This window comes from Mastigoproctus giganteus, chromosome 5 (genome assembly GCF_048544385.1).
Source record: "Mastigoproctus giganteus isolate SK-2022 chromosome 5, ASM4854438v1, whole genome shotgun sequence".
NCBI classification, from domain to species: Eukaryota; Metazoa; Arthropoda; class Arachnida; order Uropygi; family Thelyphonidae; genus Mastigoproctus; species Mastigoproctus giganteus.
The window spans coordinates 12,553,075-12,569,217 of record NC_143579.1 but is presented as its reverse complement, the minus strand read 5'-3'; the positions used below and the strand labels follow the sequence as shown (position 1 = coordinate 12,569,217).

Below are 16,143 nucleotides of genomic sequence, written 5' to 3'. Positions count from 1 at the left end.
CAACCAGAAGTCTGTCTATTGCTAGCTAAAATATGTAACAGTCTTTATAAAAGAAAAGAAATGCGTTTATTCCTCCAGGTAACACAGCCCATTTTCTGAGAACTGTTACGAAATTTCACCTATTTGTCCTCTACCAGTGTCTTTCTTCTCCTCATTTTTTACTACGATTAACCAACATGCAGTTTGGCAGCTTCCCACAAAACATATGCTAAAGCCCTTCTCAGCATGTTTCGAGTTCACGGCACCTTCCATCTTAAAAAAAAAAAAAAAAAAAAAAAAAAAAATCACAAAAGAACGTATCCAACTAAGAGTATGCTTGAAAGAAATATTCACTGTATCAGATTTTAAAAAATATATTCCACGTAAACTTCAGATAAAATGTTCATATTTACTGAAATAAATGAAAGAAAAAACTTCCCAAAAAAAAAAAAAAAAAAAAAAAGATTCCGATAACACCAAACCACTTTCTGTTTCTTTGAATGAACTATTCCAACTAATGTCTTTCATTTTTTTTACTTTCTTATTTTATAAAAAAATAAATAAAAAATGGAAAAACTATTTATTTAATGATAATTAAAATAATTCCAATGTTGTTACAAGCAAAACTCTACATGTCTTTCCGGATTTGGACCGTTCCATCATTTCATTACATATTTTTGTATTCTCTATCTTCTACACTCCTCTGACCCTAAGTAGTCTCCTCGCAGTGTATAATGGGATAATTTATTATTACTATCACCGCGAATGGCTTCGTAAATTATTAAGTGCGTGGATGCAAACAGCAAATATGTGCATGTCGCTTCCCACTACATGTAAATGGCTCCATTAATACTGTATACGTTCCACTACATGAGAGAGGCGCCTGGTAATACTATATTTGTTCGTTTTATCGGTGCTTGGATGCGATCCTGAGTGTGCAGAAGTATCAGGGCTCTAATGGAGGGGGTGTTTGTGTGTGTGTGTGTGTTAAAAATTAATTATGATAAAGTAACCACATGAGCGGTTACTTTATAAGCTGGAACAGGTTGGAATCACAGGGAAAATCTTTGATGGATAGCTGGATGGCTTCAGGGCAGGAGGTAGAGGGTTCTGGTTATTCCTCAGATTGGGTTAATGTAAGAAGTGGGGTTCCCCAAGAATCAGTATTACGACTACTGTTGTTTGATTTTCATAAACGACATCAATGAAGGGATAGAGGGAGTGATGTCTAAATTTGCAGATGATGTAAAGATTGATAGAGTAGTTAATAATCACCGCCAAGCAGAGCTTCTTCAGAGCGACCTAGATAGACTTCAGGAATGGTCAGAAAAATGGCAGCTATGCTTTAATCCAGCAACGTGCAAGGTCTCACACCTGGAGAACAGTAACCCCAAAATAACTTATACACTTGGTGGAGTTGAATTAAAGCCAGTAGTGGAAGAAAGGAACTTGTTTGTTTGTTGTTTGTTATTTGGTTTTTAGGAGCATTAGCAACTAAGGCCATATTGCTCCGGGATATGCGGTGGTCATTCCCTGACCTTTCCGCATCCTCCGTATTTGGTGGTGAGGGGCTCGAACCCCGGTCTAATCAAGAAGCGTGTGTTACGCACTGCTGCTCCTTCCCACCTGGCTACGGAGGCGCCGAAAGGAACTTGGGAGTTACAATACAGACAGACATGAAGTTCTCCGAGCACTGTAGACAGGTTGCAAGGAAGGCCCATGGTGCCTATCGACGATTTATAGTAGAGATAAGGAAGTCATAATCCCATTATATAAGACTATTGTTATACAACACTTGGAATACTGTGTTCAAGTATGGAGACGCACCTAAAAAAGGACTTCGAGCTTCTTGAAAGGATCCAGAGACGGGTAACTCGCCTGGTGAGATCAGCAAAAGGACGTCCTTATGAGGAAACTTGATTGAGGTGTTTAAGGCTCTGAGGGGCAATAGTAAAATGAACGAGGATGACATTTTCAAGGTTATAAATGCCATAAATTCAAGTTATGGGAAGAGATATTTAGATTGGATTGTAGAAAGTTTTATTTTAGCCAACGAGTTATAAATTACTGGAATAAATTATCTGCATGGGTGGTAGAGGCTGACACTTTTACGACTGTCATTTTACGACTTTGAATTTGGGGAAATTCAAAGATCAGCTGGATAGTTACCTACGGGAGGAGGGGAATGCATAGTGTGTCTATTTCCTTTTCTCTTATTATTACAGTATTTATTTTATTATTTTTATTTATTATTTATTTATTTTTATTATTTATTTGCTTTTTTTTAAAATTTATTATTATTTATTTTTTTATTTTATTTATTTTTTTTTTTTTGGCTGGTGGAGAAATAAGCCTTAGGTTTCCTTGCACCATATGGCCATTACCAATACTAAATAAAAAAGGAAACATCCGTCCTTCCTCAATTTGAATTTATGCCCTCTGAGGTGATTATTCTGAGCAAGATGAAGAATCCCATTGGCATTGAGCATGCTCAAACCATTCAAAGCCTTATACACCTCTATCAGATCACCTTGCCGGTGCCTAGTCTCCAGACTCTGTAATTTGCAAAACTTAAGCCTTTCTTCGTAAGAGCAACCCTTTGTTCCATTCACTAATCTTGTGGCCCTTCTCTGTACCCGTTCCAGCAGTTCTACATCCTTCTTGAAATGAGGCCTCCAGACCTGTATACAGTACTCAAGATGTGGCCTAACCATTGCCTTATACAAGGGAATAATCACCTCCTTATCCCTGCTAGAAAAATTCCTGTATATCATTAACAAGACACCATGAGCTACTCTTGCAGCTCGTCTGCACTGCTCAGAGAACTTCATATCTGCCTGCACAATTACCCCCAGGTCCTTTTCATTCTCCACCACTGTCAGTGTAGTACCGCAGACAGTGGTGGAGAATGAAAAGGAGAATGAGAATGAATGAAATTATACTCCTCTCCTGGAAACTAAGCTGTTAAGCCAAGTAAACGAGCAAATGGACAGTGGACCAGAGAACACTATCATTCACCCCAGGAGCTCTCACCTGGTAAGTATGGGCTTGGCAAATCCAGGGTCCTCAGCTCGATATCATTCTTCTCTTTCTTGCTTTCTCGGTGATTCCCATCTACTTCTCTCTCTCTCTCTCAGGGTAACAGGGGAATTTTTTTTTTTTTGGCTGGTGCGGCATAAGCCTCAGGCTTCCTTGCACACTATGGCTAATAATAATAATTTACAGACATAATATATATGGTCTAAGTCACCGATGCATCTAAAACCCAACAGGTTGCTTAATGCTTTGGTTAAGCTTCTTTTTTTTATTAACTTATCTCCATGTTTACTGCTGAATTTAAAAAAGTTCATGGAAAGAGTATAAAGAGATAAGTCAGCATCTTAAATGGATATGTTTTAAGTGGCATTTTATCTTTTCCTTCCCCCTTCCCCAAGAACTTGCTGCTTTAAACTCAGCAGAAAAATGAAAGTAAGTTGCTAAAAAAAATCATCATTAAATAACTTATGCAATATTGCAAAATTCGTAACTAAAAGCACTGCCATTCCCTTAGGACTACTGGCAGAATAAGCCCCACAATCATAATGAAGAGGAAAGTTACCCAAATTATTATTATCTATAAGATGCAAGGAAGCCCAAGGCTTATGCTGCAGCATCCAAAAAAAAAATTTTTTTTTTTCTGAATGAGAGAGAGAGAGAGAGAGAGAGAGAGTGCGAGAGCAAAATGTGTGGAGACAATTTTCATTGCTATAGAGAATGCCAGAACTTGTGGGCATAAATTCAAATTACAGGCCAAGAGGTTTAGACTAGATTGCAGGAAGTTTTCTTTTGGCCAGCAAGTTTGAATAAATTCAAAGGGAAGCAAATAATTTGTATTTTCTTATATACTCATGTTTTTTTTTTTTTTTTCTCCTCGATCAGTGCAGCAAAAGCCTTTGGCTTGTTGCATTGTATGGCTATCTTGTACTATTATAACTGTTTAACATAGCCAACCTAAAGTAACTATTATTGTTTTTAATGGGATAACATCACCCATTAGGAAAATCATAATGCATTAAATTGTGAGACAAGTTTTGGAACTTACTGGTTCTGTCATCACATAGCCAGTATTAGCATCCTTGGGTCAAGCAGCAAATAGATGTATCAAAGTTAGATGAGCAGCTAAGCATTAGATCAGAAAGAAACTTCCAATTGGAAACATAACTTAAGAACAATTAGTTCTTTCTAAAGAGCACATGCTCAAGTGCAGTTGCTGTCAGTGGAGAGACCACAGCATCCTCTGATAGTTGACTGCAAAAGTTAATACAGTGACTTGTTGTCATTAGCATTAGTAAAGGCACATGATGCAAGAAAGCAAGCTTATATAGCATCAGCCAAAAAAAAAAAAAAAAAACCCACATTTCACACCCATCCACTTACTCCAAATGTTTGTTTAGTTCTGCCTTGAATCTATTTAAGCTATCAACTTCCACAATGACAGATGGAAGTTTTGTTCCAGCAATCAACCACCTGCTGGCTAAAGGCAAACTTCCACACATCTATCATACAACTGTCTTTCATCAGTTTGAATTTATGCTCTCTTGGGCAGTTATTCTGAGCAAGGGGAAAAATCCCATCAGCATTGAGCATACTAAAACCATTCAAGGGTTTATACACCTCAATCAGGTCACCTTGCAAGTGCCTAGTCTCCAGACACTGTAATTTGCAAAACTTAGCTCTTTCTTCGTAAGAGCAACCCTTTGTTCCATTCACTAATCTTGTTGCCCTTCTCTGTACTAGTTCCAACAGCTCTACATCCTTCTTAAAATGAGGCCTCCAGACCTGTATACAGTACTCAAGGTGTGGCCTTATTGCCTTATACAAGGGAATAATTACCTCCTTATCCCTGCTAGAAAAATTCTTGTATATTATTGACAAGACACCATGAGCTACTCTTGCAGCCCGTCTGCACTGCTCAGAAAACTTCATATCTCCCTGCACAATTACCCCAGATCCTTTTCATTCTCTACCATTGTCAATGTACTACCATAAAGTTGATGCATTACTCTGGGGTTACTGCTTCCCATATGAAGTACTTTACATTTGTCAAAGTTAAACTTCAGTTCCCACCTCTCAGCCCATCTGCTCAACTTTTCTAGATCCTGTTGCAGTAGTGTAGTGTCATTAACAACCCTTCTGACCTTCATATTGTCTGTAAACTTGGACATTAAGCCTGATATACCATCATCAATATCATTAATAAATACAGAAAATGGACTGAACCCTGGGGGACTCTGCTACCTAGTGGTTCTTTTATCTGCAGATTCCTAAAGCATGAATAATCACTGCTGATAATCATATCAAGAATATTACTCCCTCTTGTTGTCTCTCTAACATTTTGATGTAGAAAAAAAATCATCCAATAAATCCACAAGTCTTTCTAACATGTGAGTGACCAACCCACAAGTTTCAGTCAATATGTGAAAAGTTAAAATCCCCCATTATAAGACACTCTGATTTACTGGCCTACTCTGTTTCTCTGTACAATTACTTAAATTGTTCTGCAAGATGCCAACTGTTGCTGGCATCTTTTAACTGTTACTGGAACATTTAACTAAATTCAGTATTTTGTACCATTAACTTTGATTTTATGTTTAGCTATCTTTAAACTGTTAATTACACTGTTACAGTTTATCTTCCTGGAGGATGTGCTCTAACTGGAGAACAATATAAGCATATGCAAGATTTTCTCCTCCGTAGCTATGTTGTAGATTGGTAAGCAAGTTTTAATATTTAATCGTTTTTCCCAAACTTTTAATTCTGATGGGAACCCTCAAATCACAAATGATGCACTGCTAATGCTAAATCAATGTATCAATCTGCTTTTTGATGAGGTAGCAGATAAATGACACTGCCAAATGGCAATATACTACCAATATTTATACTAACAGCTAGTATGTTATTATATACTACAATATGTCGGAAAAAATATGCAAAAAAAAAATTTTGGGTGATATTCTAGGTTCCTGAATAACAAAAGGAAAAAAAATCAAATGTGTCAGATTTTAAATGGTTATGGAGCTGTTGCTGTTCAAAATTTAAAAAATAGCTATGGAGTTTTGAATGGTTAAAATGGGAATGAGCAGATGCACCTCCATAAAATTTTTACTCATAATTGGTAAATGTCTGCTCATTCTTATTATATTAGCTTTATTATTTTTTGTCATTCAGAACTCCACAACTATTTTTTTAAAAATTAAACAGACACGTTCCATAAACAATCAGAATTGCACATTATAGACAGAATTTATTGTGGACTCTAAATACATCTCGGAATTTTTTTTTGCACATACTTTTAAGACACATTATATTTGGCACCCCTGTTTTCTTAAAATAGTGTTTATTTAGTTTAGTAGGGACAACTTAAGGCAAGTTGCATATCTATTAAAGAATAAAACCACGAAAGAAGATAATACTTTCTTCATGGAATCATGGTATTATAAAGAAATTGTAATTTCATATACAGGTATCCCTTACTAATTGAGACCATTGACTCTAATTATGATTTTGCTTATTCACATTTTCATTTTTTACTTCCAATTATGCTAATTCCTTGCTACTTCCCAGTTTCACTATTAATGTTTTGTCACTCGCACCCTCGATTTTAACAAGGACACTTATGTGGCATCTGTGCTACTCTCTTTTTTGTTTTAATTAAAAGAAATTAATTTTTAGCTTTTTGCTGAATTGAAAATAGTAATTTTGATTTTTTTTAAACCAAATTGAAAAATGAGAGGAACCAGTAATAGAATATTTATTGCATTTTTTTAGAATTTAAGGTCACTAATCACCCAAATTGAAACTCAGATGCTCACGTGTTGTCTGCCAGATGCCACGTCAGCACCTGTATTTTTTTTTTTTTTTTCAAGTTTAGCCAACAATATTAAAGTGCTACAGTAAGATTAGACAACTATTGCTGGCATCTTGCAGGTGCCACATGTGAGGGTGCCAGTTGCTTAGAAGAAAGATAGATGCTTTTGCTCACTTAACATCTAAAAATTTAATGTCTCGTAATTCATAATACATCAAAACAAAAACAGAAAATACTGTATAATCAGTTGGAGAATATTGGCAGGCAAAGATACTTGGTAGGATCTGGTTTTATTTACAAATAAAAAAAAAATAATAAAAAGACTTAAAAAAAAGTGGTAACTGTCAGATGCCTTAGCAACAGAAGATTAATCAACCAGGTGTTGCAGAGAGTTAATATTCAGAAAATTACTTCATTGGTAAAACTCCTTTTTTCTTTATATGTTCATTAAATACCTATTTATTATTTCCTTTCTGTAAAATTCAGAAAATGTATTGTGTATATATAGGGACATGTTATATATACATATAATTATTTTTAATAAAGAAATAAGAATACTGCATGACAACTGATGCTGTAAAATAACATTTAATGTGAAAAAAATGATAAAAGTTATTTTTAAATACCTACTGTACAGTGGTTCCATGAAGTAGAAAGATTCTGAAGTCATGAGATACTCTCCCACATAAGCAGTAAATTGTTTTGTAAATTCATTTGCCTTTAGATTTACTTTGCCTTATTCTTGAAAATACTGTTTTGTTTGGCTGCAGTGCTGCCTGGCTTATTGGTTTAATTTTATTATTAAGTTACAGGCAACCCCTGCATAACACGATACTGCCACAACACGGTTTTGCTCTAACACAATTGATAAATTGCGGCAATCCTGCACAACACTGTACTTATATAACAAGGTTTTGCTCTAACACGGTTAGAGAATTTCAGTAAACCTAGCATAACAGGGTATTTTTGAGCTTTTGTGCAGGGGAAATGCTGCTATTATGTTGGATGTAATTTTTCAACATTTCCACTCTTTTTGAATCCCTGCTATTGACTCGCTAGTCAAAAAAAAATTATTGAGAAATTCCCATGTTACGTTCTGTGCTATTGAACTTGTGGAAAAAAATCTAGATTTCAAAGTTTTATTACTATTGAATTGATAGGCCATCCAAAAGATTTGTCATTCAAACATTGAAGTTATGTTCCTACCACCACAGTTGTACTGGGTTAATACAACTTCTTTCATTCAACCGTTAAAGGCATTATCCACCTTTAAAACATACATCAGAAAATTGTTACAATGGATTTTGGAAAAAATTGATTCCAATCTGTTGGAGGCATGGAAACATTTCTCAGTTGTGGTCTGCACTCAGGAAATGTGGTCGAACTGGCAGAAAACTGAATTGGTGCAACAGAACTTGCTACGTTGCTAGGAGGAGAAGGTTTTGATGATATGACTACTGAAGCCCTCATGGGTAGCACAGTTGACAGAATCGCCCTTCTCCCCACACCAGATAGAAAAGACCCAAGATCAAATCCCGTTGATGAGGGGAGGATTTTTATGGGTCTTTTTCATGACGTGGCTGAGTTACTCAGGTGCACATGAGGGTAGCATGGTTTTTTTTCTCCTGGAAACTTGGGTTTTTCGTCCAGTCAAACAGAAAATGGACCTCAAGACACACACAATTTATAGACAATGTACACAGAGTAACATGGCCTTAGTCGCTTATCTGCTAAAAAAATTTAAAAAAGATATGATTACTGAAGATGTTCAAGAATTACTGATATTAAAAGAGGCTGGCAAAACGGATTTCGTGGAAATGGCATCGGAAGTAAAACCAAATCAATTCAGAGGATGATAGCACAGATTCTAAACTTCCAAATTTTGCACTAAATTTTGACAACCAAGTCAGTAGAGTTTACAATAAATCGTCAATACAAATATTTATTGTATTTAGTAGTCATGGGCTTGAACCCCGGTCCACTCAAGGAACACGTGCTATGCACTCTCGCTCCTGACCACTGGGCTACACAGGCCTCCGAGCACAGGGGAAGGCATAATGTTAGCCGAGCAATTAGAATCTTATTTTTTGAATGCAGATTCTTGAATGAAAGGAGCCCAAGGAGCTTCTAAAATGCTTAGTTTCCTACGAAGAATTTCACAAAGATTTATCAAGCAAAAGCAAACAAACCCAGATTATTGATTTTTTAAAGAAAGCAGAAGATACATGAAATCTAGAATGGTGTGTTTTGTTAATGAAATAGTGTATTTTTGTTAGCTTTTGAAATGTAATCCCCTTTTTGTACTTTTTCTTAGTCCTGTATAACACGGTTTCACGCAACACAACATTTTATAGGAACCTAATAACAGTGTTATACGAGGGTTACCTGTATTATAAAAACTGGCTCTCCAGCCATACTTTGGTAGTAAATGAATCTGATGCTCAGGATTGCAGGAAAGATTTTAGCATATTTTAACAACCATATAAGGAAGCAAAATCAGAGTAACAACAAAATTTGGCATTCTGATAGTTAGAGGGCATTAAAAGGTCATTGAGACAAAGTCAAAATTAACAAAAATTGTTGCTGAGAGAAATTGTAATCAGAATGTGTAAGCAATTAACCAAATTCTTCAACCGAAACACCAATGTATGATTCACACAAACTTTTTCACAACAGGGAAAGGAAGACAAAGTAGAGAATATGGAATCACAATTAATGGTTTAAATAGCAGAAATTTTGAAAATGATCAATGAAATTATTTCCAGAATTATTGGTAAATCCTCTAGGAAACCAATCTAACCATAAAAAAAAAAAAAAAAAAAAACCTGAAGTTGTATTACCTTTTTATACAGAACTCTAAAAAGATAATGAGGGGCAATTGAAGTTCTCAGACTGCCCTTTATAATATCCACACTGCAGTCCCTCATAAATATTCACGTTGTAAGAGGTGCAGTTGCACAACATGGGATTGTATTCAAGTTTCCATTAAAATATGGTTTTTTGTAGTTATACAGAAGGGAAGAGATATTTTGCTATAACAGATGCAAATGATACTTTGTTTTAGTGAAGATGTGAAATTGAATTATGAAGCTGAGGAAACGTAATGGCTAAAGGTTCTGGAGCTCATTCAGCAAGCTAGACTGGATGCATTAAGTAGAGAATTATGGTTCAGGTAGTAAAGGCATTTTAAGGACTGCTCCTTCTTGTGGAGGTAGATTGCATGTTTCATGAGAGGCACTAACTGCTATAAGAAGTGCATTGTTAGGACAAACTCTAGCCACCTTATAGCTTGGGTTTTGCCTCGTGCCACTCTCAGACATTTCAGGAAAAAAAAAAAAACATGCTTTTTTTTGCCTGAAAATGTCTTTGAAAAGCAGATGTTTAAGAAATCCACTACATGTGGAAACTACTACTACAAAAAGAAAACTGATCCCTTTCAGCACCTCTAATTAGAAAGAAATATGCTGCTTGCAATTACACATTAAGTACACATTCAATCATAAAGTCAGCTTTCTATCTCCACTAGTATCGTCTACCATCTATGTATGTGATGGCCTATGCATATAAATACTTACACTTTATAAAAATTAGTAATTATTTCTGTTTCTATTGTGTAAAACTCCTTTCTATATTATCTACCTGCCAGAACAATTCTAACCCCTCCCTTTTCTTATTACTTCAAGTATTTGCTGATCATGAGTCTGTCCTTATCCCTCACAATTGTTAGGGGATACTTATTTTTTATAGCTCTGCATTGCTCCTTACTTTGAAAATTTCAATTTATTAACAGTTTCTGCAATTTTTTTTTTTGTAGCTTTTGTATTGAAGGGTCTGTAGAATGTCAAGTTTCACTATGAAGAAATTCTACTATCTGTTATGTAAATAGTGTTAGTATTGAGGAATAAGTGCAGCCAACAGTGAGTCATGCTTATTTATCAAGACAATCTCATACATGGTGCAATGAAAAGACTGCACATTTCATGAAATACCTTATTGTGATGGGCTTGTGTGTATTTTCTTAATTTTTTTTTTCAAAAGAAAATTGTAATTTCTTTAAAGGTTTGAAAATATTATTTATGAAATTAAATTGTCTAAACCAGTTATAAATATTTTAAAGGATAAATCAGACTAACTCCTTCAGTTCATTAGATCATTGAATGAGACTACAGGTGTAAATAATGCATCTACCCTTGTACATATAAATGTATGTATATATAATTTTATTTTTTTAAGATGTGTATATTTATATTTGTGCTTACTGGATTAAAGCAGTGTCCTTCTATACCCAAGTAATACAGTAATTAAAAATTTACAATACTTTCAAGATAAAACTAACATGTTTGCTGCTGCTTATATTTGTGAGGATCCTCCCAGTATACCTTGGGATGCTGGAAAAAGTAGGCACAGCATTCTTAGTAAATAGATTTCATCTATGAAGAATCATCACTCTAAGTAACACAGCCATCTGTTCTTTGTAGCATTCTAACATGAACAGATGCATTTGAATGAGATTCAGAATCCACATCTGTAGAATAAAATTCTATTTCAGTATCAGATGACCTATTATAAAAAGCTTCGACATACTGCCCATTCCTGTTCCTTTTCAGTCCTGATGTCCAAGGATGTGGATCCATTATAATGGATCCACATCCCTTTAGGGTCGAATTTTATAGGAAAACTTTTTACCCAAAATTTCAATACTTAGCCACAGCCACATGAATTCTTAACTTTGTGAAACAGGAATAATGGCACTAACCTCCACATGTTTATTGTATTTATTACTCTAACACACATATACTTGGAAGAAACTTTGTCAGGAGATACACATCATTGATGTGGGGTACACTTTTTAAAGATGTAACTACTATTTGAGGGTAAAGAGTGGTTGGGCTTCATAAAGGTGACTACAATCGTCTTAGACAGGACAGTTTAATTTATTTTGCAGCAGACTCTCGATTTACCAGGATTGGATTAACTGGGACACTTAGACTCCAAATTAAAGAAAAAAAATTTTAAAAATCAACCAAAAATCATAAAATTCAAGTAATAACCAGAATAGGTATAAACAGATGTTTTGCAAGTCATAAATAAGTGACAAGAAGTGGTGTTATAAGTCATCATTGGGAGATTAGTTACAGAGAATCAATACAGAACAATCACTGGTATTAAAATATATACATTAGATAGTATGAATCAGAGCTGTAATACTCAATATGTTCTACGTTGATAATAATATTAGTAAATTAATAAGAGGAGTTTACCTCAATATAGTACGTGGAACACTTCCGTATGATACCCTCCAGAAATTAAAACGGAAAAAACGAAAAAATCAACAACTTACCGGTACATTAAAGTAAAATATAAATAATTAAAGTAAAATATAAATAATCAATTTAACACAATTCAAAACAATTAAAATTCAAATTAACGCAATTAAAAGAATCTAACGAAAATATTCAAAACGATTTTCCTTCCTGAAGCTGACAATGCTTTTCGACCGACTGTCGTGATCACAGGAATGAAAATTACCGAATCAGGCTAAACCTGCAACTTAAATAGTGATTATGTGTCTTCGCGCATGCGTGTAAAGGTCCACGCATCGGAGATCAACGTTAAGTTAACGTTGAACTTAACGTTCAATGTAATTATACGCGACTATTAATTGCAGAAACCGTTGAAATTAAATTACACGAGAATTCTGTTAATGTTCGGCGGCCATATTTGATCTCCGATGCGTGGACCTTTACGCGCATGCGCGAAGACACATAATCACTATTTAAGTTGCAGGTTTAGCCTGATTCGGTAATTTTCATTCCTGTGATCACGACAGTCGGTCGAAAAGCATTGTCAGCTTCAGGAAGGAAAATCGTTTTGAATATTTTCGTTAGATTCTTTTAATTGCGTTAATTTAAATTTTAATTGTTTTGAATTGATTTTGAATTGTGTTAAATTGATTATTTAATTATTTATATTTTACTTTAATTATTTATATTTTACTTTAATGTACTGGTAAGTTGTTGATTTTTTTCGTTTTTTCCGTTTTAATTTCTGGAGGGTATCATACGGAAGTGTTCCACGTACTATATTGAGGTAAACTCCTCTTATTAATTTACTAAAATATATACAAAAACTTGGATTAACAAAAACAAAGTAAAGAGCAATTTCTTACACATAGATGGCTTAAGTGTAAAATCAAAGTTGTGATTATTTCCTTTAATACTTGAAGGAAATTGAACCGAGGACTACCAAGTAAGCATTGAGTATGAAGGACAGGCAGTGAGAAATTCATTTTATAACAAGAATTCAAGTGGGGTATACTGAAAGGTTCAAAAAGAGATCCATTGAGTTGTTTGCTGTGAAGCAGAACAATTTTGAAGTGACTGTTTAAAGGCACAAAAGGTGATATTGTTGTACATGTTGGCATTAATGATATTAAGAGTAGGAGACCGGCAGAATTACTTAACAAATACAGGTCACTGTTGGGGAAAAAAAAAAAAAGCTGTAAATTAGGATTGAATTTGAAAGTGTCTGCAATTCTGCCTAGACACAATAGAAGGGAGTATATGACGAGAGCCTTGTCGATCAATTCGGCCCTGGAAAGATTGTGCAAGGCTCAAGGGGTAGAATTTTTTTTTTTCAGCCTGGTCTGTACTTGTTAACAGGAGAGACTGCTTCTACAGGGATGGGATACACTTAAATAGAAAGGGTGCAAGGATATTTGCTGATGCTATTGAGGCAGTGTTAGGTGGATTGGAAAACTGCTAGCTTGGGGGGATACAAGGACTAATAGATTAACAGTAGCCACTGGCAGAGGTGAAAGTGATTCTTGCACTGCTTCTATTGGAATGAGCAGCAGCCTGGAAAACAAGATGCAGGGTATTTCAGAGACTGCTGGGAGTCATTGCGGTACAAGTAAACACGGGTTGTGTTAGGGTAGTTAAGAATAGGAACAAGTGCATGTACATCAATGCTAGGAGTTTGGTAAATGAATTTGAGGTGTTGCTCAAAACATAAGGCAGATATTGTTGGGATATCAGAGACGTGGTGTCACATAGATATAAGGAATGCAGAACCTGGAATTTGGGGAGTACAATGCATAGGAAGGATACACAGGATAGGAAGGGAGGAGGGTTTATGCTATTAGTTAAGAAACAGAAAATCCAAGGAAGTGAAGCCAGTCAACATCACTGGACAGTGCAGTATCGAGTCAGTTTGGTGTGACATAAGCATTGGGTGATCAAAATTGAGTAGGAGTGTGTTATAGGCTTAATGACTCTGATGAGTATATTAAGAAACTGTACAGGGAAATAGAGTTGGCCAGTAAATCAGAGAGTCTTATAATGGGTGTTTTAATTTCCCAGATATTGACTGGAATTTGTGAAATTCACCCTTTTTTTTTTTTTTTGGAGCACTCAAACCAGCCTCTGCTGGCTTTAAAGCCTTCAAAGTGCACAGCACTGCCACGGGTTGATGGAACTTTAAATTTCAGATCATCATAGATCTGAAATAAACGTACGAGTGATGTTCTGCATGCCATGCGTTGAACAATAAAAGAGATACTAATTGGTTGAGAACAATTGTATGAGTGATGTTCCGTGCACTACGCATCTGAAAATTTCCACCCATGTATTGTTCCAGCTATATCAGAAAGCTGTCGGTACCTGCAAATATCATTGGTCCTTAAAATAAATGATTGTATGAAAGATATATTGGTTCATGTGTGTATCGGATGTTGATGTCCTGGTAAGTTGAGGCCCCACTGTATATGATATCAAAATTATTTTTTGCATTCAGTTCCCCTGTAACCACATCATAATATTCAATCAAATTTGTCAGACAAGACTTTCTCTTAACAAACCCATGCTGTGCCTGAGTTATTACTGCATTCTTGTCTAGATGATCCAGCAATACTTCTTTAATCAGTGACTGCATTATTTACTTCGGAACAGAAGTTAAACTAACAGGTCTCTAATTACAGGTCTCTAATTACCCTCTGATCCTCCTTTGTGAATTAGGGATAAATTTGCACATCTCCAGTCTGTGACGACTTCCCCTGAGTCCAAGGATGCTCTCATAATTGTGGCTAAGGGTTTGCTTACTTCCTTTAATATAACAGGATAGATCCCATCCACCCCAGATGCCTTTTTTATGTTTAACTTCAATAATTTTTCCTCCATTTTGTTCTCAGTTATTCAAAATCATTAAGCTCCCTGTTAGAGTTTAAAAAGCTTCTGTACCCCATTTCCTTACATAATTCTGCATGTGTGAATGTAGATGCAAAATACTCATTCAATTTGTCAGCTATCTGAGCAGGATCATCAACAGTCGAACCATCAATATCAAGTGGACCAATCTGATTCATCCCCTTCCTTCTAAAGTTTATATAAGTAAAGAAGTTCTTGCTGTTTTTCTTAGCATCCTTTGACAAAGATTTCTCATAATCTTCCTTTGCTTGCCTAACCTCCTTTGTTACTTCATTAAAACTAGCTTATATCTACAATAGGCTTCTGTGTTACCTGATAATTTAAATGCATCCCATGCATTTTTGTTCTCTGTCATGAGTCTCAGTAGTTCATCTAACATCCATTTAGGCCTAAACCTTGAACTGTATTTCTTAGTTGGTATGAAAAGCCTAGTAGCTTCCATGATTATATCTTTGAATGCTTCCCATTTAGAATTTGCTGTTGGTAACATTATCAGTTAGTCTCACTGTGTAGAATTTAAAAACTGTCTGAGACCACTGTAGTCACCTTTACCAAAGCAAACACCCTTCCCTTTACCTCTGATGGCAGTTATATCTTTAAGTAAATCCCACATCAGTACACTGTGATCACTGCCACCCAGTGGTTCCTTTATCTACAAATTCTTAATGCTCAAATAATCACTGCTGATAATCAGATCAAGTGTATTACTTTCTCTGGTTGCCTCTCGAACATGCTGCTGTTGCAGAAAACAATCATCTAATAAATCCAAAAATTCTTGCTATTGTGAGTTTGACCAACCGACAAGTTCCAGTCAATATCTGGGAAATTAAAATCCCCCATTTTTACACAATCTGATTTAATGGCCCACTCTATTTCTCTGTACAATTGTTCATTGTACTTATTAGAGTCATTAGCCCTATAATACATTCCTAATCTCATTTTTGCTTTCCCAGTGCTTATGTCACACCAAACTGAATCATTATCTGTGTGACACCACTTCTCTGATATCCATCTTTGATGTCTTGACCAGTACTTCAAATTCATAAAATTTATTTACTGTACTCCTGGCATTGGTGTACATGTAAGTATACATGCACCTGTTCTTACTCTTAG

The 16,143-nt window shown here is 35.4% G+C and overlaps 1 protein-coding gene across 1 annotated transcript in view; it reads left to right on the top strand.

The window, feature by feature from the left end:
• Positions 1–10,821, top strand: part of LOC150085177 (WAP four-disulfide core domain protein 1-like) — a 95,700-nt gene extending 84,879 nt beyond the window's left edge. Inside the window, exons 7-8 of the mRNA XM_090373069.1 lie at positions 5,646–5,730; positions 10,641–10,821. Of these exons, the coding sequence (XP_090229195.1) occupies positions 5,646–5,730; positions 10,641–10,683 (128 nt within the window). The 3' untranslated portion in view covers positions 10,684–10,821. The remainder of the gene's footprint in view (positions 1–5,645; positions 5,731–10,640) is intronic.
• Positions 10,822–16,143: the final 5,322 nt, after the last annotated feature.